At 49.4% G+C, this 25,703-nt stretch overlaps 1 protein-coding gene across 2 annotated transcripts in view; it reads right to left on the reverse strand.

The window, feature by feature from the left end:
• TNS1 (tensin 1) overlaps positions 1 to 25,703 on the reverse strand; it is a gene marked incomplete at its 5' end in the record, with an annotated part of 217,855 nt that overhangs the window by 144,127 nt on the left and 48,025 nt on the right. For both annotated transcript variants that reach the window (XM_084241657.1, XM_084241658.1), the window contains one exon: positions 20,457 to 20,494. In XM_084241657.1, the coding sequence (XP_084097783.1) occupies positions 20,457 to 20,494 (38 nt within the window). The remainder of the gene's footprint in view (positions 1 to 20,456; positions 20,495 to 25,703) is intronic.

The following is a 25,703-nucleotide window of genomic DNA, read 5'->3' on the forward strand; positions in this document are numbered from 1 at the left end:
GGAGTCTGGGGCGAGACTTTCCCAGCCCCCAAGAGAAGGGATGGGGAGGTTCAGAGCAGGGTCCCAAGCTTGACCCCAGCCAGTCAGGCTCAGAGAGGGCAGGACCTTGGCTAACAATGAAAGCAAAGAGTACAGGGGCACAGGGCCCCAGAGGAGAGTGTGACTGAAAGAAGGGGTGTGTTCCCACCAGGCCTTGGGCACCTTCAGGCCAGCCTGGAGCCGCGTGACCCCATGGCCAGCCCCTTCGGCGCCCACTCTGAGCAAGCCAGGCCCCCTTACATGGACATCCAGGGACAACCCAACCCTCCCCGCCCGATTTCACCCCAAGGGGCTGCTCTCCTCCCACTGTCTACACACACACACACACACACACACACACACACTCACTCTCACGCACATGCTTCCAAAGCACCCGCCCCCCACCTCCTTCCTGGGGAAAGCACTAGCCACAGCCAGAGGGGAAGCTGAGAGCAGAAGGAACTTTGGGCTCCAGCTGGAGAGGGACCCCAGATGGCCACCTGGAGGGAGCAATGTGAGTAAAGAGGGGAGGGTGCCCATCAGAAATAGGCACCCACCAGATGAAGTGATCATGGGTCATCAGCTGAAGGTGAGAAGACAGGCAACGTTACCCCAGAATAAGAGACGCAGTCCCAGCCCAGTGTCCAAGTGCATCTGCCTGACTCAGAACCACCGAAACAACACTCTGAGATAATGAGAGAAAAATGAGCACAGCCTTAGTAAGACCTGCTCTTAAGAAAGTATTAATTGCGCTGACTGTGATAATACTATTATGGTAGTGTTAAAATAAAAAGTCCTTATCTGTCAATGACACATACTGAAGTATTTACATTATACTTGCATTTACATAATGCAAGATATTACTGAAATGATATAATGTCTGGGATTTGCTTTAAAAACACTGCAAAAAAAAGGAGGGGGTGGGGCAAATAAAACAACAGCACGAAGCTGACCATGGGGAGCTCTGGGTACAAAGAGGGGCATTATACCAGTCTTGCTCCTTCTGTGTTTTAACTCTCCCGTAATAAAGGATTCATAAAAAAATATCTAACGGGGGGGAGAAGTTTGTCTGATGATAGCCTAATCGGTGCTTCCAAAAGTGTAGTAGTATTCAAGATGATCTCAGTTGGAAACACAGGTCAGCCATGTTAATATTTGCATAGAATTTAAAATAATTACAGATTAAGTCCATAAATTCTATCACTCAGAATGAGTAAATTTTTTTTTTTTAAAAAGCAAGTCATTTTTTAAAAAATGCAGTCATAGTGCAAGCGGGTGTCGATGGCTATGCGAGGTGGGAAAGACGGCAGTGGGGGAAGCAGCAGGCCCTGGTCCCCCACAGGGAAACTGGCACAATCCCACATCCGGGTCCTCCATCCTTGGAAACCCTCGGATGGAGGCATTCTCGTGCCCGTTTTACAGGTGGGGGAACTGTGGCACAGAAGCACGAATCAGGACCTGAACCCACATTCATCTGACACCCAGGCTGACTGACCCTCCCAGACAGGCAGGCAACAGCCCCGAGGGCCCGAGGTCCAGGAGGCAACTGCACAGACCAGAGTGGGGAAGGAGACCAGGAGCGCCGTGACCCAAGGGAAGGCAGGAAGGACAGGAAGGCAGGACCCAGGCCACACAGTGGACTTGGGCGCCTGGACAGAAACTGGCAGAAAGGGGCCGGCTGCATCACGTCAGGAGGCCAGGCCGCCCGGGGAACTGGGAGACAGGACGGGAAGCCTGTGAGCGCTGGTCCCAATTTCCAAACACTGCACTCCTGAGCTTTGGGCGGGAATTCTACCAGCGAGTCTGGGAATACAGGTTATCCCCTGCCTCTCGGAAGTCCGAACGAACGGTGGCAGCCAAAATGTGTTTAATGAAAGTGGAAAAATGGTGCAATTTCTCAAAATGGGAGGTTCACATGGGGATCGCTAATAAAGGAATCCTTCATTGTCCATCCAAGACCACCCTAGAGACAAACAGGTGAAGGAGTTCCCGGGAAAGGGCTACCTGCAACCCCCGCCCCCCGCCCCCACCCTGGGTTCCTCACTTGATCCTCTAGCACACTGAGGAACACAAACCTTCCCTCCACAAACTCTCAGCACCCAGGAGATCCCCACCCACCTCCCCTGACAACTGAGATGCTGCAGGGAGGCTCAGGCCCCAAGCAACTCTTGCCTCCCACTCTTAAATCTCTGGGGACTTGGGGTGCTGAGACCAGGCAGACTGGAGTCCAGTGCTGCTGAGGGGGGAGCTGCTGGAACATCAAAAGCATCAGGCTCTGACTCCACCCACAGCTGTGACAGGCAGGGCAAGCAGCTCCACCTCTCTGAGCCTAAGTTTCCCCCTACCTGACCCTCCCCGGTCCCTGCTAAAACTGGAAGAAAAATAATAGCAACTCCCCATGGGGTTATTTCGAGGATTCAGAGACCTGACCCATGCAGAGTGCTCAGCATGGGACCCAGGGCGCCATGTGCTGCATAAAAGGCAACCACTGTTATTATTACCATCATTATTATTAACTACCCATCTGAGGTCCATAGCTGGTCCCTCTGGCATTCAGGCTCTGATGAGACTGGACAGAAGAAAGCCGCAGGGTGGGCTGCATGGCAGGGTGGGCAGCAGCTGGCAGGCCAAGGGGTGGCTGGGAGCCGGGGAGGTCAGAGGGGGTGAGTGGCAGCAGTCCAAACGCATCCTCTCCAGGAATGCCGCCAGGGTGGGGGGCAAGGGGAGATGCCTCGCCGTTGAGGTCAGGCCCTATTTGGAGCTGGCAGAGAGTTTATCATCCTCACGTGAGGGGCGGTAGAGAGGAGGGGGAACGGGAGGAGAGCAGGAGGAGCAGCTGCCAGGGAGCAGTAGAGGACTCTGCAGAGGACCACCACTGCAGCACCCCTCTCCCACCCCTGCGCAGGGCTCCTGGAGAGGCCACCAGCCCCTCCACTAACTCATCCAGTCAGTGGGGGTGGGAGGAGCGCCAGTTTTGCTGCCCCACTCATGGCCCCAGACCCCCACAATACGCACTGTTTCCCAAACTCTTCACAGCTCAATGTTATCTTCACTATGCCCAAATTATAGCTGCAGAAACCAAGGCTGGCACCGGTCAAGTTCACTACCCAAGGACGCTCGCCGATACTGTATTGTCTCCTGACCTCATCACCACCCCAGAGGCTGGGCCAGTGTGTGCAGAAGTGGCCTGAGAGCCGATGTGGTCATAGGGGGCACAGCTGAACTGTGCTGTTTCTCCCCAGGCCCCTGCAAGGTAGGCTAGACTCCAGGATTTTCCTTCCAGGTTCCCAGCAGCTCAGTTCACCATCCTGCCCCCTACAGACACATCCCAGGTAGTGCAGGCAGGCTCAGCCCTCCCAAACATTACTATTCTTGAGGTGGCAGTGGAGGGGTGCTGGCTGCTCCTTCAGTTCCCTGGTGTTCCTCACTGCCCCCACCACCACCAGAAGGAACCGCTTCAAAACTTAACAGCACCAGTGAAGTATCAACCTGTTTTCTCCTAGGTGAAAAGACCAAGACCAAGAAAACCCATAGTGATTATGGCTGTTTCCCTCCCGGAAGGAAAGACAGTGCCACGGCGAGGCAGGAGGTGTGCTAGACCCCATGAGCAGGGGAGAGCTTTGGGGACATATTTAGGGTTTTCCTCTTGCATAAAAGCCCCTTTCTCCCTAGTTTCCACATGCCCTTCTCCAATTCAGGGGCAGTCAGAGGCTTCTCACCCCAGTAGCCTACAGAACCTCACTAAACTCTGCCCAACAGACAGCCTTACTCAGCAACTGTGGTCCCCTTGTTGGTTCAAATTCCAGAAGCTTTCCCTGCACCACCAACCTCAGAATACTGCATACACACACACATACACACACACAGGTACACAAAAGATGCACGTGCACACATATACCATAGCCACAATTCCTGCCTGGGCTCCGTAATTAACCCACTTTGGTCTCTGATTACCCTTATTCAAGCTCATCAGCTCAGAGGGAGGAAGGCAGCTACCAAGAACATCTGACCTCTCCCAGGAAGGATGGGCACCCCAGGTGTGTCCCCAGAAGTCTGGGTAGGTACTGAAGCCAAGCCCTGTGGAGGGGGCATTAAATGCCAAGGCAAGTATGTAAAAGCCCTCTTCTTATCCCCTTCCCATCTGTAAACTGAGAGAACAATGAGAGGTTTGCCCAAGCTCTTAGAGGGCAAGAAGTCAAAGGTCAAATCTGGAAACTGAAGAGGGGTAGACCAGAATTGTGCATCTCCATCTCAAGTCAGCCAGATGCGACCCTGTTTTCTCCTTCTACCAACCTAGGGAAAGCCAAGCTAAATGACTTTCATGTTTCTATAGAATGAAAGTGATGATTAATGTTCCATGTCAACTGACTAGGCTGCAGTGCCCAGTGACTTAATCATACATGAATCCAGGTGCTGTGAGAAGGTGTTCTGTAGATGTGGCTGGTATCTACAATCAGTTGACCTTAAGTGAAGGAGAACATTTACTAATATGGGTGAGCCCTGCCCAATCAGCTGAAGGCCTGAAGAGCAAACACTGAGGCTACCTGGAAAGGAAGAAATCTTACCTCAAGATTGCAGCATCAATCCCTCCCTGAGTTTCTAGTTTGTCTCTGCCAGATATCAGACTTACCCACCCCCACAGTCGTGGGAGCCAATGACTTAAATAATTTATATACATATAAAGCTGTGGGTCCTGCCAACTTAAAGGAACCCCAACGGCCATACCCAGGTCAATTTGATCCAAGAAATTTAATGATAACATTGAGGAACATTAACCTAGAAAATAACATTAAAGTGAATATCCAATGGGAAGGGCAAGTGGATGCAGGCATCTGGGACTCCAGGGGAAAAAAATATTAGCCAGTCTTGATTAATAGTGATATCCAAATAAATAAATAAAAATAAAAAACTTACCAAAAATAAATAAATTTGAAGTGTTTCTTCTCAACAAAGTAAGAATTTAGAGAATGTAAAAGGAAGTGCTTATCCAGAGTGTATATTGACGTAAGTAAAATAACTGAAAAAACAAACAAATGAGGGAAAAAGACAGTTCTTTCTAGAATTTCACCAATAAATGTCAAAGGATGATGGAAATAAAAAATCCAATAAACCCAAACTGAGGAACAGCCTACAAAAGAACTGGCCGGTACTCATCACAAGTACCAAAGTCATGAAAGAAAGACTGAGAACTGGTCCAGCTTGGAAGAGACTAAGATGATGTGACGATTAAATGCAACGAGGGATCCGGAGCCAGAACCTGGATCCAAAGGGGACAGCAGTGCAGGAACCAGCATGATTCCAGTAAGACCTGTAGAGCTGTCAACAGCCTCGGATCCGTGTTCATTTGCTGGTTTCCATCACTTGTGCTGTGGTGCTGTGTCAGGGGAAGTGGAACAGAGTCTATGTGAACTTTCTGTGAATCTAAATCACTTCAAAATTTTTAAAAATTGGGAGTGGGTCCCAAAGAAGACACAGACTAAGAGTCAGAATGAAAACCAGAGAACAGTTAAAGAATTAAGGAGAGGGGTTCCAACACGAGGGAGGTGCTTGGGGGTCTAGCACACAGTGGCCGAGGATAAGGAGACACCCCTGTATTCCAGCTCTGGTGGGGTCATCACCCGGAGAACGCCAGAACACCATGCCGCCACCACAGCCACAGCTGTCACAGGTCACTGGCCACTGTGAACCAGGAGCTGAAAAACACTCTCCCTACATATCTCAGTAATTTAATACCCACCACAGTCCTGCAGGAAGGTCTTTATGACTCCAGTTCATAGATGAGAATCCAGGCATTTTAGAAAATGGTCCAAAGAAACTCAGCTATTAGCAGCAGAGGCAGGAGACCAATCCAACTCTGACCCCGAGCTCCCAAATCTTAGAACAAGAGACTTTGTCCCCACTCCCAGCTCCTTCCTCACAACACAAGACAGCTGCTGAGAGCTCGCCATTTCACAAGATAGTCCAATCCAGTGGGGAGCCTGCTAATGGTTTCCCTGGAGGTTCAAGCAAGTTCAATAATTCTTACATAATAATTTCTTACATCCATCCTGCCCTGTGGCCTCTGACTAGGATTCCCCATTCATTGAATAATGCTAACAATAATTGTTATTTTTCTATTGCTCTAAGCACTCTATAAGGACTCACTCAACAAATTCTCACAATAATATGGGGCAGGGCTAGATCAGGAGTCCAAGTCACAAGGAGGCTAAGCAACTTGTCAAATAACAATAATGGTGAGTATGTTAGACAGGGGGTCAGAGTTCTCACCAAGCTACCTGGGGGTTCTTCCCTGAGTCTGGGTTCAATCCCCCAGTCACCAACTTCTTGGCAGTGAGCATACTGCTCAACTGTCTCAGCCTGTTTCCTCCTCTGTGCCCTAAGGGATTATATTAATGTCTACCTTTCCGTGTTGTTGTGAGGATTAGGTTAAATGGAGCCCATCTGTGCAAGGACAGAGGATCTTTATAAGCTGGGCACTAATGGTGGATTCAAGCCAGTGTGATTTTCCAAGTGCAGGAGAGAGCACTGGAGCCTTTCTGCTGCTCCTCCAATCACCTATGACCCAGGAGTGACCTTCCGTCCCTGCTTCCTTGAACAAAACCCAAGCTGAATCTAGACACCTCTGGACACCCTCACTTGAGTGCCCCAGCCCAGCAGGCAGAAACAGGCCAGGGGTTTAATCTGTGACTCAATTTGTGCTTCATTGTACCTACCCCAAGATACACACATACCCTTCTTTTGATGGCCCCCCACTGCCTGCCAGCCATGGGGGGCAACTGGCCAAGTCATTCATCAGTCAGAGGCCAGGATTCTCAGAGCGGTCAAGGGCAGGGAGGAGGGCATGGGGCTGGAAGGTGACCAAAGGTGGGGGAATCAATGGGGCGGGGAATGGGGGAGGTATGGTCACGCCTATGGAGGTGGCCAGGCCCTGACTAGTGGATTTCTGGGACAATCAGCTGTTTGTTATCACTGGATCTTAGAATAACAGAATAAGAGTTTTCATCTATTGAGAAAGAGCCTATCTTGTGCCGAGCAGGATTTTACCTACATTTTTTCCTAATCCTCACACCAACCTTGCAAGGTCGGCTGCTATCAATGTCATCCTATTCATACCAGCAAGGAAACCAGATTTCAGAGGCTGAGTGGCTTGTCTGATAAAATGCAGGTCACATAAATGACAGAGTCAAAAGCCCCAGAGCCAAAGGCTGGAGGGACCCCAACTCCACCACACCCCCTTCAGGACAGCCAACAATTTTAGGTCACTGACCTGCACAGCTCACAAGGTTAAGGCTGGGCCTTAGCCCCCAGGGAGAGCCAAGAGAAAAAGACTGGATCTCGGGGCCCCAGGAGGCAAGGGCTGTGGCCTCAACCGCCAGACCAGCCTCATCCAGGAGAGGGAAGCCCCCTCCCCCAAGCTGCCCCACTGAGCCAGCCCCAGCGTGCACTGCACACACACCAAGCTCAAAGCCAGAAGCAGCCCAGGAAGCTGACTTGGGCCAGGTTTCTAGGAGTCACCCCTCCCCTCCAAGCTACTGGCGGGGCTCCTAATCACCAAGGGCCCCTCTGCCTTGCTAGCTGGACCCCAGCCCTCACCAGATCCCTCGTACTTAGTAGAAAGCCTCTGGCCTTTGTTCCTTCCTGCACATTCGACCATGTGCTCTGGCTCAAGGGGACCCAGGCCCCCTCTCCTTTCTCCCTCACTCATTCCCATTCTTCATCCCTCACTTGCCATCTCTCTCTGCTCTGGGTTCCCACCCTCTCCCCTGCTAACTCCTCAGTTCTCTCAAATGCAGCAACCCCCATGTGATGTTTACACAGTCCCAGAGTCAGAAATGCTGAAAAATATGAGACCTTTTGGGAGCTACATTCCAGGAAAATGAGAAACCAGTCACAGCTCAGTGTCACTTTCTCCCCTGGCCTCACCCCTTCCCTGCCAATGGGGAGAGAGAGACTGCATGTGCGCGCGCGTGTTTGTGTGTGTGTGTGTGCGCGCACACACACACACTAACATACTGCTTATTACATACTCCAAGGCTCCTCATTAACCCCTGAAGGTCCTACACTCTATTACCACAGAGAGAACATTAAGAAGGTATTGGAAGGGGGGAGGTTCATAGCCAAATTTACGTAAAACACAGAAGAGAAGACCTTTCTCATCCTTGACAACCACCCCAGAGGAAGCAGAACACAGGCCAGAGGGACCAGTCACTTGGAGCTGAAAAAAGTTTTCAGGGGCAAACGAGGTTACTGGGGTGCTTGTCAGGAGACCCCAGGATCACAATCACTGAGGTTGCTAGCTAATAATGCAGATCTCTGAGATGCACCAAAGTTGAGGGTGGCGGAAATAGGCTGAGCAGGTGTACCAGGTCAGGCTGAGGTCCACTAACCGGAGGTGGGAAGGAACCACCACCCATGGCTCTTCCTCTTAGAAATCAGAAAATGAGCCTCAGTCAAAGAGACCAGTGGCTGGAAATGGTCAGGGGACATTCCCTGCTATAATGAAAAGCCATCAGGCTTTGGAGTCAGACATTCAAACTGGAGCTAAAACCCCAAGTTCATTGCCTTGAGAGCAGCACATCAAGTACACAGTGTCCCACCTCCACTGTCTCATCTGTCAACGTGGCCAATTACATTTGCTTTATGTGTGGTTTTTCAAGGAGTCAATGAGATGAGCGTCACGTCGCCACCCTGCAGAGGTCACTCAAAATAGTAACTATAAACAAAGGCAATTACAATGAAAACTCCTGTAAGAGAAAAAGAAAGCAGATTCTTTGAAAAGGTCAGCAAAGGTGACAAGCTTTTAGCTAGCCTGACCAAGAAAAAAAAGAGCAGACCTCAAATAACTGAAATCAGAAATTAAAGAAGGAACATTACTACCAACCTTAAAGAAATAAAAAGTATTATGAAGGAAATTATGAATAATTATATGCCAATAAATTACATCGCTAAGATGAAATAGACAAATTCCTAGAAAGACACAACTTAGCAAAACTGATTCAAAAAGAAATAGAAAATCTGAGTAGGCCTGTCACAGAGAGGTTGAACTAGCACTCAAAAAACTACCCACAAAGAAAATCCCAGGCCCAGGTGGCTATGTGTAAATTCTATCAAACATTTAAAAAAGAATCAATTATCAATTCTTCAAAAATTCTTCCAAACAATGGAGAGCAGTGGACACTTCCCAACTCATTGAATGAGACCAATGTTACCTTGGTAGCAAAATCAGAGTCCTAAGAAGAAAAAGAAAAGACCAATCTTTCTTATGACTAGAAATGAAAAAATTCTCAACAGAAATACTAGAAACAGAACCAGTAATATATAATAAGAATAACACCATGACCAAATGGGTTCTATCCCAGGATGCAGGTTAAGATTTGAAAATCAACCAATATAATATACCATATCAACTGAATAAAAACAGACCACACACACACACACACACACACATACAATATATATCATCTCAATACATGCAGAAAAACAAATGGCAAGATCTAGCATCATTTCATGATTTAACAAACACTCAAACCAGAAATGGAAGGAAAGGTCCTAAACCTGACAAAAGGCATCTATGAAAAAACCACTTATTGGTGAAAGACTACATGCTTTGCCCGAAGATCAAGAACAAGATAAGGACTTCTGCTCTTGCCACTTTTAGTCAACTGGCAGTTGAACTGTCAGCTGGTGATTCTAGCCAGGACAATTAGGCAAAAATGAAATAACAGGGAGGAGGAGGGGAAAGGAAGGGAACAAAAAGGAAAGAAAGAAAAGGTATCCAGGTTGGAAAGAAGTAGAATGGTCTCTATTAACAATGACATGATCCTGTATACAGAAACTGCAAGGAATCCATTTTAAAAACCTACTATCAGAACCAATAAATGAGTTCATCAAAGCTGCAGGATAAACCATTGACACATAAGACCAGTAACACTGTATTCCTATAAACTGGCAATTAAGAATCTAAAAATCAAATTAAGAAAACAATTCCATTCAAAATAGCATCAAAGAGGACCTCCCTGGAGGTGCAGGGGTTAAAGACTCAGTGCTATCAACCTATCTCCAGCCACTGGGACATGAGTTTTATCCCCAGCCAGGGAAATACCCACATGGCGCGGCAGACCGCTCCCGTCTCGCCCACTGCTCCCCTCAGCAGTGTATTTCAGTGGATCCACCTGTTATGCTCCCAGTCTGGTGAATATTCTCACCCCCCCTACACCTCTGGCCTACATCCCAGCAATTTGTATGCATAAATAAATCTTTAAAAAAAAATCTAGAAAGACATTTCTCCAAAGAAGATACACAATGACCAATAAAAACATGAAAAATAATTCAGCATCATCAGTCATCAAGGAAATCTAACTGAAATGAGATACCATTTCATATCCACCCACATGGCTATAATCACAAAGTTAGATAATGAGGAGGAAATGGAGAAATCAGAACCTTCATACATTGCTGGTGAGAATGTAAAATGGTGAAGCTGTTATGGGTCAAATTGTGTCCCCCCAAAACATGTGTTTAAGTCCCAATTCACAGTACCTCAGAATGTGACCTCATTGGAACCAGAGTCTCTACAGAGATAATCAAATGAAAAAGACCCTGAGCAGTGGGTCTCTTAATCAGTATGACTAGTGTCCTTACAAACATTTGAACACAGAGTCAGACACCTAGGGAAGCTGATATATAAACAGGGAAAATGTCACATGAAGACTGGGGAATAAAGTGATACATCTGTATGTCAAAAAATACCCAAAGGTTGCCAGCAAACCACAGAAGCTAGGAAAAGGCAAGGAAGAATTTCCCTACAGTTTTCAGAAAATGGTCCTCCCAACACCTTGATTTTGAACTTCTGGTCTCTAGAACTACAAGACAAATTTCTGTTATTTCAAGTCATCGAACTTGTGGTATGTTGTTAGGGCAGATGAAGAAAACTAATATAAATTACACTACAAAACAATTTAGCAATTCCTCAAAAAGTTAACCTTGAGTTACGACATGATCCTGCAAATCCACTCCAGGCTGTGTCCCCAAGAGCAGTGAAAACACGTCCACACAAAACTTGTGCCTAAATTTCACGGCAGCATGATTCATAATATAACCAAAAGGTGGGAACAAACCAAGTGTCCAACAACTGATGAATCAATGGATAAACAAAATACGATATACTCAGACAATGGAACAGCAGGTGGCCCTCGAAGGGATCTGCCTTGAAAAATTATGCTATGGGAAAAAGCAAATCATAAAAACTATCCATTCTACTAGCCTGTGCATATGAAATCCCCATGTCCCAAATAGGGAAAACAGTAGAGACAGAAAGTAGATGAGTAATTGCTGAGGGTTGAGTCTGGGCTTGGAGTGGGGACAGAGGGTTTAAAAAGAGTGATCACCAACATGTATGGAATTTCTTTTTGAAGTGATAAAAATGTAAAAATTTTTAATAGCGACTATCGTGATAGTCACACAACACCAAATAAAGAAAAACTCACTAACTGTACACTTTAAATGAACAGCACAGTATATGAATTATCATATATCATATCACAGTATATGAATTGTCTCATTAAAGCGGTTATTTTAGGGCCTCCCTGGTGGCTCAAGGGGTTAAGATGCAACCTATGAAGCTATCCGCAGGCACTGAACACGAGTTCAATCTCTGGCCAGGGAGCTACCCACATGGCACAGCAGACCTCTCCTGTCTCGCCTGCTGCTCCCCTCAGCAGTATATTTCAGATCTGCCTGTTCTGTTCCCCACTCTGTCTCTGGTGAGTCCTCTCACTCCCCATACCTCTGGCCTGTACCCCAGTTCTTGTATGCATAAATAAATAAATCTTTAAAAAAATAGTGTTTTAAAAAAAAAAAAAAATGTTGAGACACCCAGAAAGCACTACTAAGCACACAGCACTATACTTGAAGCTGAGCAAGGCAGAAGGACAGAGATGGGACTTCAGAGGCCACAGTCCAGTACCTCTCAAATGTGGTTGCAAAGGAGCCTCCTGGCAAGCTTTTATTTCCATCAGCTTTATTGAGGGGCCTCCCTTCTGCCACCAGGGTTTAAGATGCAGCCATGTGAAGCTATCCACAGCCACTGCAGCACGAGTTCGATCCCCAGCCAGGGAGATGACCCACATGGCACAGCAGACCTTCTCCTGTCTCGCCAGCTGCTCCCCTCAGCAGTGTATTTCAGTCAGTTCTCAGTCCACCTGTTCTATTCCCCACTCTGTCTCTGGTGAATCCTCTCACCCTCCGTACCTCTGGCCTGTGCCCCAGTCCTTATATGCATAAATAAAAGAATATTTTAAAAATAAATGAACTTTATTGAGATATAATTTACATACCAAAAAAATTGCATCCCTTTAAAGAATATAGTCCAATGATTTTGACAAATGTGTATATATGGATGACTGCAGGGTAAACGGTTTTCAGGCTTTTCTGCCCTCCCACCATTTGGATTGCCCTGCCTGATGGGGCACCTGCAGTTGTTACACTGTTGTAAGCTGTCTTGTTTACTTCTGTGGGCCATGGGAGGTGTATTGACATAGACGCCAAGAGAAGCTGAAGCAGAAGAGAGGCCCGGAGACAGAAGGGGAGAAAGAAAGCCAGGAGAGAGAAAGAAGCCCAGTGTGAAGACTTGCCAGGGGCTTGGAGGCCTATTGGCCTCCTGGCCCCCAGGCACCCCTACCTGCTGTGTACCTGTTTGCCACACTACATGTAAAGCTCAATAAAAGCCTGTGAAAGCCACCAAGGGCTCCAGGACTTCTCCTTTACCCGCCTGTCTGCTCGGATCATGAAGAACCTGCACAGTGCCTTCCTGCCCCGACAATGACCACCACCACAACCAACATATAGGACATCCCTATTACCCCAAAATAGTTTATTCACAGCCCTTTGCCATCATCTTCCCACCACTCCCAGTTTCCAAAACTACTAATCTGCTTTTTGTCACAAGAGCTTTGCCTGTTTTATAATTTCATAAAAATGGAATCATCCAGTAATTACTCTCATATCGGGGTTCCTTCACTCAGCACAATGTTTTGTGAGATTCACCCTCAGGGCTGTGCCCATACTACTTAGTATTCCACTAGACGCATGGATAGCAACTTGTGTATCCACTCACCTGTTACTGAGTGTTTGGGAGTTTTCATTTGGTGTTAACTGTGAGTAGCACTGCTACCAATATTTATGTACAAGTGTTTTGTGGACAAGTTTTCATTTGTCTTGGGTAAACATCTTGAGGGTGGAATTGCTGGGTCATATGGCAAATATATATTTAACCTTCAAACTGTTTTCTGAAGTGGTTGTACCATTTTACACTCCCACAGCTAGTTACCACTTTCTAAAAATCCGAATGCCCAGGTCATGCCCTAAACAAATTAGCCAGCATTTTTAAACCACAGACAAGGTACAGGAAGGTCTCCAATCTCTGCTAATTACCTCAGGTATCCAGAACAACAAAGTAAGTAAAAGATACATTATATGCCCAGCAACATTTCCTCCCTCTTCATTAGCAGAGAGAGAAGCATAACACATTTAAGTGGCTCGTCTCCACACCCTCAACAAACTTTGTTCTTGGATTCTCTCCACATTTTTGAGTTAGAAGGCAGAGGAAATAAAAAAACAGTAATTAGCAACTTTTGACCACTTAATTTTCAGCATGGCATCTGAGTTGGGTTACCCTCCTCAGCTATCACAAGACAAGGTGGGTCCTACTCTGTCATGCTACAGATGTAGTAAAGTGGGGCTCAGAGAGGCAACTTGCCTGAGGTCACATAGCAAATTATTAATCCCATCAGGATGTACACTCACTTAAGCCAAAAAGCTTAAAAACCCCCACTGGACACAGTGCAATGTTTCCTGGGGCCATAAGCGTCCTCCAACCCAGTTAACTCATGGTAGCAACAAGCTACCAACACAACATGGCCGCACCAAACAATGAAGACAAGCTGCAGGTGTGTTTATGCGACAGCAGCAAAGGTGATGTGTACTCTGGCTGAAAGGTGGGGGTTAATTATGGGATTTCCTTTCCTTTCAAACTTAAAGGATGGGATTTAAACCCCTTTCATACAGGGGAGGAGACCAAATCATTGCTGTAGCCTCCTCCTCCCTCTATCCAGCTGGTGCTGGAGAGAGGGTGCCAAGGCAAGAGGGTAGGAGAGACTTGGAGAGGACAGGAGATGAGAAGGGGCTGCCCAGAGACGGGGCGGTGGGCAATCTGCCCACCCAGCAGCTGCCAGGTCCTCTCATTTAGCTGGAGGGAGCCGCTCTTGTCAGCTGGGACTGCTATTTCAAAACAAGAGGCAAATCAGGAGTGAGGAAAGGATTTCTCAAAAATGTATCTGGGGATTAGGGGAAAGAGTGGGCTACACAGGAACTCCATATTATCTTTTCCATTAACCCACTAGTCTGAAGTTGTTTCCTTAAAAATAATAAACAGAAACATGCAGAAATAAAATGTGCATGGAGGTGGTGGAATCACCTACCAGAGAATAAAGGAGAAAAGCCAAACAAGAAAATGTGCCCGTGTACACAAGTGCGAAAATAAACTCGACAAATCCTGGCCCCTTCATTTTAAATCCTCAACAGGAGAGAAACAATTGAAGACAGATAAGGACAGATAAGGGTGGGGACTAAGGGAGGCTTAGAATTTGCTTCCTTCAAGAGATTTAGGGGGAGGGCTGGAGAGTGGGATTTCCAGACCTATGGTGAGTTTCCAGCACTCAGATCCAGCGTGTTCTGTCTGTCTGTCTATCTCCCCCACCCCACCCCCAACATTCTCTCCACACATTTCTCCCAGAACTGTGCCAAGATGCCCTTAGCCAAGCTGGTTACCCTCCCTGGGCCTCAATTTAAGATCTATAACATGGTGCTCCCAAGAGTCATACCCCCCCTCAGATGAGTGAAAACACTTTGTAAATTATCAAGTTCTCTGTGAATACAGGTGATTAAACATTCTTAGCAGGTCTATGAATGAATTATGCACAGCCCTCAGCCCCTCTTCTACCAGCTCTGAGCATTTTCTCTCAAGCAGGTCCCAGGGGCAAAGATCTGGGCACAGGATGCCTGGACACAGCCCAAATCAACAGTGGAACGTATAAACAAACTGGCTGACTGGGCCTCCACGGTGGTGCAGCGTTTGAGCACTGGGTTGTAAAGGTGCCCACAGCCTCTGCAGCACTGGTTCGATCCCCAGCTGCTCCCCGGCCACCAGAGGAGGGTCCCGCATGGCGGGCAGACCCCTCCTGCCGCCCGCTGCTCCCCTCAGCAGTGTACTTCGGTCCTTCTGCCTGCTCTGCTCCCCGCTCTGGCGCCAGTGAATTCTCTCACCCTCCCGCGCTTCTGACTGTACCTAGTGCTTGTATAAATAAATAAATAAATCTTTAAAAAAAAAAAAGGCTGATACTTACACTGGAATATAACATAGCAATAAAAAAGAATGAACCACTGCAACCCACAAGAACACAGATGAGCCTCCCAGACCTAATGTTGAGTGAAATAAGTAAGGTGCAAAAGCAAACATTCTATACCATTCAATTTATATGAAGTTCAAAAACAAGCAAAACTATTCTGGGAAGGTACAAGAAAGAACAGGCATTATCTTCAGGATATAATGACTTGAAGAAGAGTATAAGGGATGCTTCTGAGGGTGCTGAAAATGTTCTAAATCCTGGCACAATAGAGTATATACCACCTGGGTAATCGGTGTACCTGATGGCATACATTTTCTTGCCCCAGCTAGGAATGGAAATGACTATAACTATTATTTGGAGTATTATCTGTTTCAAGAGGTAGGAGACCTTTTCAGAGAGCAATTAAAAGGTGATTTTGCTGATCCTTAATTCCTGCTCTCATCTTCCCCTGCCCCCTCCACCATCTTCCCTAGATAAGAACCTCTTTTATCTCAACATTCCTTTATTCTACTGTTACCCCTACACTGGAACCCCTACTGTGAGCCAACTACTATTCTAGAAGCAGAAAGCCCAGGTCTCTCAACCCTCCTTTGTGCAATAAACATGTATTTGACATCTACTATGAGATGGGCACAGAGGCCCTTCCTCTACCGGCACTGAACATTTCTCTCAAGCAGGTCCAAGGGGAAAATAACTGAGCACAGAATATCTGGGGCCCTTTCCAGTGTGCCTATGGTTCCAGGAAAAAGAGAAAGGTGCCTACCAGATGCCAGCGTGCATTTAATTCTCTCCAACCCAGAGTTCAAACCCAGGTATGTCTGATTCCTGTCTCTGCCCTTCCTACTACTTCCATGACCTCCAAGGAACCAGTCAGCTCTGCATGCTCTGTAAGCTTCTCTGTAGACATCTGTGGTAGTTAGCATCTAAGATGGCTCCCATATATTCTTGCCTCTTGGCATTCTTGCCTTTACATAGACCCTCCCACACAGAATGGGGATAACCCATTTAACCAAGAGGATACTGCAGAAATAACAGTGTTTGCCTTCCAACACAAGGCTGTGAAAGACACTATGGCTTCCACTGGCTCTTTTCTTGAACCACCCTCACTGAGGAAGCCGGCCGCCATGTTGTGAAGATACTCAAGCAGCCCTCTGCAGGAGCCAGTCTGTGTGGAAAGAAACTGGCACTTTCTGCTGACAGTCAGCCCCCACGTGATAGCCACACAATTGAACCACCTTGGAAGCCGCTCCTCTACACCCAGTCAGCCTTCAGGTGCCCACAGCCCCCATGGGAGACCATAGGTCAGAACCAGCCGGCTAAGCCACTCCCACAGAAACTATATGAGATCTGTTGCTGCTTTAAGCTACTAAATTTGGCAGTAATGTGTTACATCATATTGCTGTGGATAAATAAAACAACCCTTCTCAGCCCTGGGTATATGCTGCAGAAAGTCTGGAAGTGGCATGTTCAGGCATCTAGAACCAGCTTCTTGCTAGAAAGATGGCCAGAGTGGGCTAAATTTGAGAGTACAGGAGGACATCAACATCAGCAAGAAATTTCCAATGTGTGGGAGAAGAACTGTGAAATAAGAGATGAAGCAAAGAAGAAATCCTGGCACCATCTTCACTAGAAACTTCTTCCCTAGTTTCTCACACACTTCATTTATCTCAGTAAATGGAACCACGTGCACCCAGTTATTCTGGCCAAAAACCTGGGAGTCATCCTTGAATCCATTCTCTGTCTCACACCCAACATCCAATCCACCAGCCAGGCTCTGGGCTCTAGCCCAGAACGCATCCCAGACCTGGTCCCTGTTCATCCGCTTCCCTACCAGAGAATGATCTATGTCACACCTCTCTCACCTGGGCAACATCAGCAGCCTCTTGGCCCTGCTCCTGCCCCAGTACCTGCTAAAGTTTAGAGTGTCCTCAAAGTAGACATCAGACCAGGTCTTAGTGCTCAAAAGCTCACCTACCTACTACTCTCTAGTCAGTGGCCTTCTTTCAAGGGTGACAAGCTCATCTCACTTCACTGGTTCTTTCCATCTCTCAGATTATCATGCAACATCATCCGGGTCTCACCTCAGGAAATACTTCCTTTGAGAAGTGTTCCTACACTACTGTGGCCTTACTATTCACTACCCACTACTCCAGCTTACTCCTTTCAAGCAGTATTGACCTATTTATTGTATGTCTCCCAGTGGCTGGCACATGGGAAGAACCAGTAAACATGTTTAATGAATCCTGTCTAGAGATAGGGGGATGGAGGACAGGACCTCCAAGTTGTTAGGGTTATAAAATCCAGACCACAGAGCTCAACTGTGTGCTCTGGGCTTTCCCTGTCCTTCCACGTAAGAGGAAAAGGCAGGGCGGTAGTAAGAGCTGTGGTTTTGGGGAGAAACTGCCAGCTGGGTGGAGTTCACACTACCAGTGGGTCCCATTTTCTATAGAGGAAAATCCTATTTAAAAAAAAAAAAATCTGTCTGTCTGGCCACTGCCCTGCCAGTCAACCTTCTCCTTTGAGAGGGGGCCTCCTTGGTTAGGCAAGAATATTGCTGCAGCCTGTGTGCACTGAGCTCCCCAGCCTAGGCGGAAATTGCCAGGCAGGGTATGCGACCCCACCTCACCCTAGAATTCATCTTTGGCATCCCTCTGTCTCCACACAGGGAAGGGCTGTAAAACAAGGGGTCATCTGCTGTCACACATCTCAGCTTCTCCGGGCCTGCCGGTCACCCTAGCCGGATCCATCATTGTCCTTACCAGCATCCTCTCTAACATAGCTGATGCTGCAAGTCACGGAAGGGAAAGGGGACGGGCAGGTGAGGATAAAGGAATGTCTGCAGGTAGAAAAGAAGGATCAATCAGAGGGAAGTACAAAGGCTCCGGAACAGAGGACACTAGGAAATGACACTGGGAAACCCAGGCCAAATCATTCAACCTTTCGGTGCCTCGTTTCCTTATCTGTGAAACAATAGAATCTTTCGGCCTTTTTTATGCTCTGATGGAATAAAAAGAACAAAATCAGATAAAGCATTGAAGGGTTTTCTAAGGGCTAAAGCACTGTACAAATGCTCATTGTTATTAAGAGTAACAGGTGCAGGAAGGGGATAGACTAGGGAGGTATAAGAAATCTGGAACTAAAACTAAAACTCTGTTCTGGGTAAAGAGAGCAAGGAGAGAGAAGAAACTCACTCCCAACCTAGAGAAGGAAAGATCGAGGAGCCAGGAAAAGCAGAAGACAATGGAAGGGAACGGATGGATAATTAGGACTAGTGCAAGGCAGGCCCTTCACACCTCTGCTGGGAGACAGCTCCAACCTCAAATCAGGGAGATGACCCCAACAAGGCTGTGTACTTTGTTCATGCAAGGTCACCCAGAAGGAAATGGATTCCCCCCAAAAAACTGCCTGCTCCATCAGCAGGCACTTGGCCCTCTCCTCAGAAAGTAACACTTGGCCCAGGGAACCACCAATTGATAACAATCAATTACAGCTGACCCTTGAGCAACACAAGTTTGAACTGTCGGGATCCAGTTATACTCAGATTTTCTTGTAAACAGATTACATAAACTTATATCACTAAATGGAGCACAATACTGTCATTGTAGCTTCCTTATGGTATTCTTAATAACATTTGCTTTTCTCTAACCTTATTGTAGGAATCCATTACATGTAACACACAACCTATGTGTTAATCAACGGTGTTATCCATAAGGTTTCTGGTCAACAGCAGACTATTAGCAGTTAAGTTTTGGGAGAGTCAAAATACTCTCAAAACCCAAATACTCGGGGTTTCCATTGTGCTGGGGTCACTCCCTCTAACCCCTGCAATATTCAAGGGTTTTTAGGCCACCACCATGTGTCAGGCAGCGTGCCCAGCACACATGACCCCATCTCATCCTCATAGTAACACTTTCTAATGCTCATGCCCCCAAGGTGAAATGGAGGCTCAGAGATGTCACAAGACTTACCCAAGGTCATCCAGCTAATAAACAGAGCAGAGATGCACCAGATACCACCTCAATTGCTCACTGCTCCTTTTTGAAGTCTCCTCCCTCCTCTTTCCATTCACTAAACTCCATCCAGAAAGATCAAGCACGAACAGCTAAGGTCCGGGTGACGGATGAGTGAGGACTTAAGCAGTAAGGGGGAAAGGTGCAGAGGGCGGCTGCCTATGAAAGGCAAGACAGGGCATTTCCACCCCCAGAGAGCTGACCCCATCCCGGAGGACAATTTCCTTCCCCCAAAACCCATCATAACCCACCCTGGTGTCACCCTCTCTCCCCCTCATGACTCCGAGAAGCCCCTACCAGTTGACCCATCACTCCTCTGTCCAGGCATGTGAAATGCAGCAGGGGACCAGCCAGCCTGGCCACCTGGGGCTCAGTCCTCCCTGTGGTCCTCTGAACTCAGTCTGCTTCTCCACCAAGACCAGCCAGGAAACACTGGTGGGGAAACTGAGGCCCCAAGAGGGACCTGGCCAATAGGGAGTGTGAGGGTGGCGCAAAAGTTCCCAGGCACGGCCTGATCCTCACCTCCACCGCCTATTCCACCTCACCCCACGTCCAACCCATGCCCCTTCCCCGCTGGCCACCCCGTGGCTGCGGCCCCATCCCGAGCTCCCCAAGGTGGACCAAAGTCCGCTAAATAGGGCGGCGCGCCTGCGAGGATGACTGAACCGTACCCCCCTCCTCGGCCTCACGGTCCAACCCCGCCCCCACCGCGCCCCCTGAGAACTAAGGGAAATGCCTTCCCAGGCCCCCCTCTCGGAGCTCAGCCCCGCAGGTCACCCCCAGCGCCGCCGGGCCTGGCTGCGCCCCCACCGGATCCCCCTCGCGCCCCACCCCGCCCCTCCCGCCCTCGCCTTCACCTTGACCTGCGCCCGCTCCCGGCCCCCCAGCTTTGCATAAACAAAGAGAGGCGGAGGGAGTGACCCGGGCACCGCCCCCGCCCGCCGGCGCCCCCGAGTCCGTCTGGGGACCCCGAGCCCGCCCCGGCCCCCGGCCCCCGCGGGGCCAGGCGCCCCCGGCCCCTTACCTTGGCCTGGCATTTCCGATGACAGGAGAAGCTGCAGACTGCAAGGAGGCGAGACACAGAAAGAAAGTTTAGCCGCGAGGTATGAAATGGAAACTCCAGAGAAATCTCCTCCCACCCCGCCCGAAATCCGTGCTCGGGAGGGGGAAGGAGGAGGGACCGAGGGAGGGAGGGGGGCTGCTCCCCGAGGCCCGCGGGCGGGAACGCGGGAGGCTGGAGCCCCTCCGGGCGCGCGCGGGGAGGCGGGAGGACCAGGGAGGGGAGGGGACCGCCAGCCCCCTGGATCCCCGCCAGGGGCAGAGGTGGCCGGACCCAGGCCCCACGCCAGCCGCGCCGAGGAGCAGGGGCGGGCGCAGGGGAGGAGAGGGGGGGCCTTCTCCCCTTACACACACACCCGGCAGCCAGCCAGCGCCCCGAACCACGATCACACTCTCCCCACACAGACCCAATTCATGATCCAGGAGAGGACCCAAGCGCGCGCACACACTCTCACACACACACACACACACACACACCCCCATATCCACTTGCAGCCATACCTGCACACACACAGCCTCACACACATGCACAATGACGCCCAAGGAGAAACTGCTGACTCGGGGGCACCCAAACTCCTACAATTTCATGAGAGACCCTCAGAGTACAGCCTGACATGTATGTGGACACAGGTAGACAAATACACACTCACAAACTTTATGCGCATGATTTAACACACACACGACTACAAATACACACTCACAAACTTTATGTGCATGATTTTACACACACACACACACACACACACACACACACACACACACACACGACTTACTTGCTGGGCCCTCCCACTACCAGAAGCTGGAATCAAATTTCCTATGGAGTTCCTGAGCCTGGAATGTCCCAGCCATGCTGGCCCCACCCCCAGGGACCTCAGGTGCAGGCCCTTGGTCTTCAGACTCCAACCAGGGGCTTGGTGGTCTCTCCCCCAGTTTCCCCCTATGGGATGAGGAGTCTTGGAAGTGCATCTTCTGCACTGACTTGGCCTTGTTGGCTGCTCAAAGCCACCTGACCCCAAATACTGGACTGCCACAGCCAGCTCCCCCATCTCCTGGATCTTGAATTCCCCCTGTCCAGCATGAGGCCTCCTCATTCTCAGCAGAACTCAGAAGAGGAGACCGAGGCACACATGAAGGCTAGGAGAGTCCCAGGACCTCACCACACTCAGTCTTCTGGTTTGTCCGTGAGGGTGGGGGAAGGGCAGGGTGGAGTCTGGGATTTGACCTTGACCATTGCTCCTAGCCATACCCACCTTCTTTTCTCCCCCAAGGCATGTATAATTGAGAGAGTCTCAGGCCTGAGACTGAAAGGTCCCCCCAACCAGGAGGACTCCCTACCAGGCCACTCCCTCCAGACCAGGGGCTCCAGACTAACTTATCCTTCCTCTGCTAATGAAATCCCAACTGTAGAGTAAATGATTTTCAGGCTTTTCTGCCCTCCTGCCATTGGGATTGCCCTGCCTGATGGGGCACCTGCATATTGTTACATTGTTCTAGTTGTGGTGTTTCCTTCTGTGGGCCATGACTGCAGTGTTGAGATACTCGCCAGGAGCAGCAGAGGCAGGAGAAATAACAGGAGAGAGGAGAGAGAGAACGCCAGAGAAGCCCAGAGTGAAGACTTGCCAGGAGCTTGGAGGCCTGCAGTCTCCTGCCCCCTCTACCCCACCATGTAGCCCAGCCTGCCCTGTGCCTGGTTGCTGCACTATATGTAAAAGCTCAGTAAAAGCCTGAGAAAGCCACCGAGGCTCCAGAATTCCTCCTTCACCCATCAGCCGGATCATAGAAAACCTGCTCCGTGCCCATCCTGCCACTACACCAGCCCTTGAAGAAGTCCTGCCCCACCATCCACCTCTGTAGGCTCTCACTGTCCCCTGCCTCCTTGCAGGTATCTCCATGGAGCACACTTCCCAACATGACCTCAGTTCCTATAGCTATAGGATCCCACAAAGGAGGAAACCCCTCTCTGTCTCTCTTTCTCTCTCTCTCTCTCTCTCTCTCTAAAATGCTTGGTACACAGTAACAAATGTTTGTTGGTTTGAACCTAACTAAAGGTCTACCCTCGAGTTTATGTGCACCCCATTTAACCATCCCCACTCTCAACCATAACCCTCCCCGCCCCAAATCTCATATTCAACCAAAAAGGCATCCCTAAGTGCCCACTCTGGTTTTCCCAGCCCAGCCCAGGCACCAGAAGTGTAATGGGGGCCAGGATTCTGTCTTCCTCCAGTACCCTGTTCCATACTTCTAACAGTTCCCACAATTCATGGCTCTCTTTCCTACCTCAGGGCCTTTGCTCTTGCTATTTCAGCTGTCTAAATGGCTCACCTTCACCCCCAGCTCTTCATTTTTCACCAAGCCTCATTGTTCTATTTCTGAATCCACTCAAAGCTATCTCCTCGGAGAGGCCTTCCCTAATCACCCAAATGAGAATAGGCTCCCCCATTATTTTTTCTCAGCAGCACCCTCATAATTCCCTTAGCACAGCTCACAATCTGAAGTCAGCTGGGGTAATTCCTGCTGGTTTACATATAGCATATCTCTCCACACTGGACTCACCAGGACAGAGGGCATGCCTGTACACATTACACCACAGCCCCAGCAGCTACAACAAGTGTCAGTTCCAGGCCCACGGTCCATTACAGAATCTTTGTGCTAACTGAAAAAACTCCCACCCTCTGGGCAAACCAGCTCATGGGCACACAGCTTAGCATAGTGTCTCTGCGGGAAGGTGCCCTTCCTCCAGGATGCAGCCCAGCACCTGGGTACATAGCTTGGTGCATAAAGCATGAGCTGATTCCAGTTCTCTCTCAGGCGGGCACCCTTGGCAGTAAACAGCCTGCATGACCATACAGGGCAACTTGGCTTGTCACACAGTGGGCAGACACTCAACAAATGCCCTTGACTGGAGGGCAGATGGAGAAATCACTGGGCGATTGCAGTACGTTGTGCCGTGTCCAGAGCTCCCTGCGTGCAGGAATGCAGAGAGCTTGTCCTTGAAAGCTCTACAGAGGGAAGCAAAGGAAGACCTCCCCAGCCTCCAACCCAGAAGACAAAAGCTCAGCAAACTGAACTCAAGTGGCAGAGTTTAAGCCTTGTAGGTAGGGCCAAGGCCCTGCTGGTGGAGTCTTGCACCTTCAGGTGTAAGGAGGCCCTACGAGGCCCTAGGAGTTCTCGTCAGGGAAGGACACTAGAACTTCTTAGTCGCCTTTCTCGGGTCTTCTCCCATGGGGTAGTGTTACCTGCTCACTCACTTGCATCCCTCTTGCTGTCATATGAAACTTGGGCCTGCCACTCTGCTGGCTTCTCCCTCCCGGGTCAATGGCACATTCAAATGTTACAGGAAGGCAAATTATCACTGCCAGCCACCACAGGGGGGGTGGGATTGGGGGGTGGCGGGTCCCTGTGTCTCTCACCTCCTGGGAGTGCTTATCCTTGTAATACCATCCCGCCACACCTAGGGCTGGCATGTGCACCTGGAGGGATATGATGGAAGTGATGGTGTGTGGCTTCTGAGGCCCGGTGGCATCAGCTTGCGCCCCTTGGATCACTAGTTCCGCAGCATGAGGTCACTCAGCGCTATGGAGGGGCCACGTGGTGAGCAGCTGAGGCCTCTTGTCACCAGCCAGAGCCAACTTGGCTGGCACATGAGTGGGACACCTTGGAAGTGGATCCTTCTCCCCCTATCTCCGTCAAGCTGCAGATGTAGCAGCCGCAGCTGACAGCTTCCCTGCAAAACGTCATGAGTGCCCCGGAGTCCAGATCCCAGCACAGTCACTTGTGAATCTCTGACCCACAAAGACCAGGAGAGATAATAATGTTGTATTTGTTTTAAAGTGCTCAGTTTGGGGGTAGCCGGTTATGCAGGTAGAGATAACCAAAGTCCAGAGCACAGGGTCCTCACAAAGCACAAGGCCAAAGCTAATCCTAGAAGCCAAGACCACAGACCTCCTGCTGGGTCCCTCCCGCTCCCTGCATGCCTCTCTCTGTACCCCCTTCATCCCTATCCTTACCCTGCCAGGCAACTGGTCATCATGTCATAGGAAGTAACTCCAAAAAGGCCGTCCATGCCAACCTTTGCTAGCACCTCTCCCCCTCACTGCACCAGTTCAGACCAATTATCCTTCCTGGCCCTAATCTCCCCCACCAGCCTGAACCACTCCTGTCCACCAGGTCATGTGCTATTCCCAGGTGCAGACTGGTCACAGCACACCCTGCTGAGAAGGTTCTGGCCAGCTCCTCAGGACATCTTAGGAGCCTCCTACAAGACCTGGTCTTGCCTCCACTTCCAGCTGCTGCCCCCAAAGGGATCTGCTGCTATCCCATCAGCTCCCCGAATGGTCTTTGAGCCTGTAAGAAGCTGGGCCAGAGTGGTGAACTCATACATTCTTCAAGGCCCAGTTCAAAATGTCCTTCCCTGGATTATCAGGCTTGGAAATATGGATCCTTCCTCCTCTGTGCCCCCAGGATCCTCACACCCCTTGGAAAAACTTATCACCTTGGATATCCCTTGTGATTTGCTCTCCCCACATCCAACCTCTTCGCTAAGGCAAAGGTGGGGGGCAGGGATCTGTTCAAATTGGCAGCTTTGCACCCAGCCCCTGCCCCTAGCACAGGACCTGCCATCTGGAGGGGGCTCAATAAATATGGGGTAAATTTCAAACTGGAAGGATTGTCTACAGCCAAACCCCTGAGGTGGGAGCCAGTGTTGGGGGGCCAGGGAACAGACACAAGAGCAGGTAAGCAGACCCTACTCTTTTTTTTTTTTAAAGTATGTGGCATTTTCTTTTTTTTCTTTTTTTTTTAAGAGGCATGTATTATTTATTTATTTGTTTGTTTGTTTGTTTTTACAAGCACTGGGGACAGTCAGAAGCACGGGAGGGTGAGAGAATTCACCAGAGCCAGAGTGGGGAGCAGAGCAGGCAGAAGGAATGAAGTACACTGCTGAGGGGAGCAGCGGGTGGCAGGAGAGGTCTGCGCGCCATGTGGGACCCTCCTCTGGTGGTCGGGGTGCAGCCGGGGATCGAACCAGCGCCGCAGAGGCCGCGGGCAGCTTCGCAACCCAGCGCTCAACCACTGCGCCACCAGGGAGGCCCAGACCCTACTCTTTAGCCCCTGCAGGGAAAGAGTCTGGGAGCAGGTCCTGACCCCCTGCTACCTCAGGGCAAACTCCATCAGTGAGCAACCTAGGAAGGGAGGACAGAGGTGGGGAGCGGGA

The sequence above is a fragment of the Talpa europaea genome (genome assembly GCF_964194135.1).
Source record: "Talpa europaea genome assembly, chromosome: 1".
Lineage (NCBI taxonomy): Eukaryota > Metazoa > Chordata > Mammalia > Eulipotyphla > Talpidae > Talpa > Talpa europaea.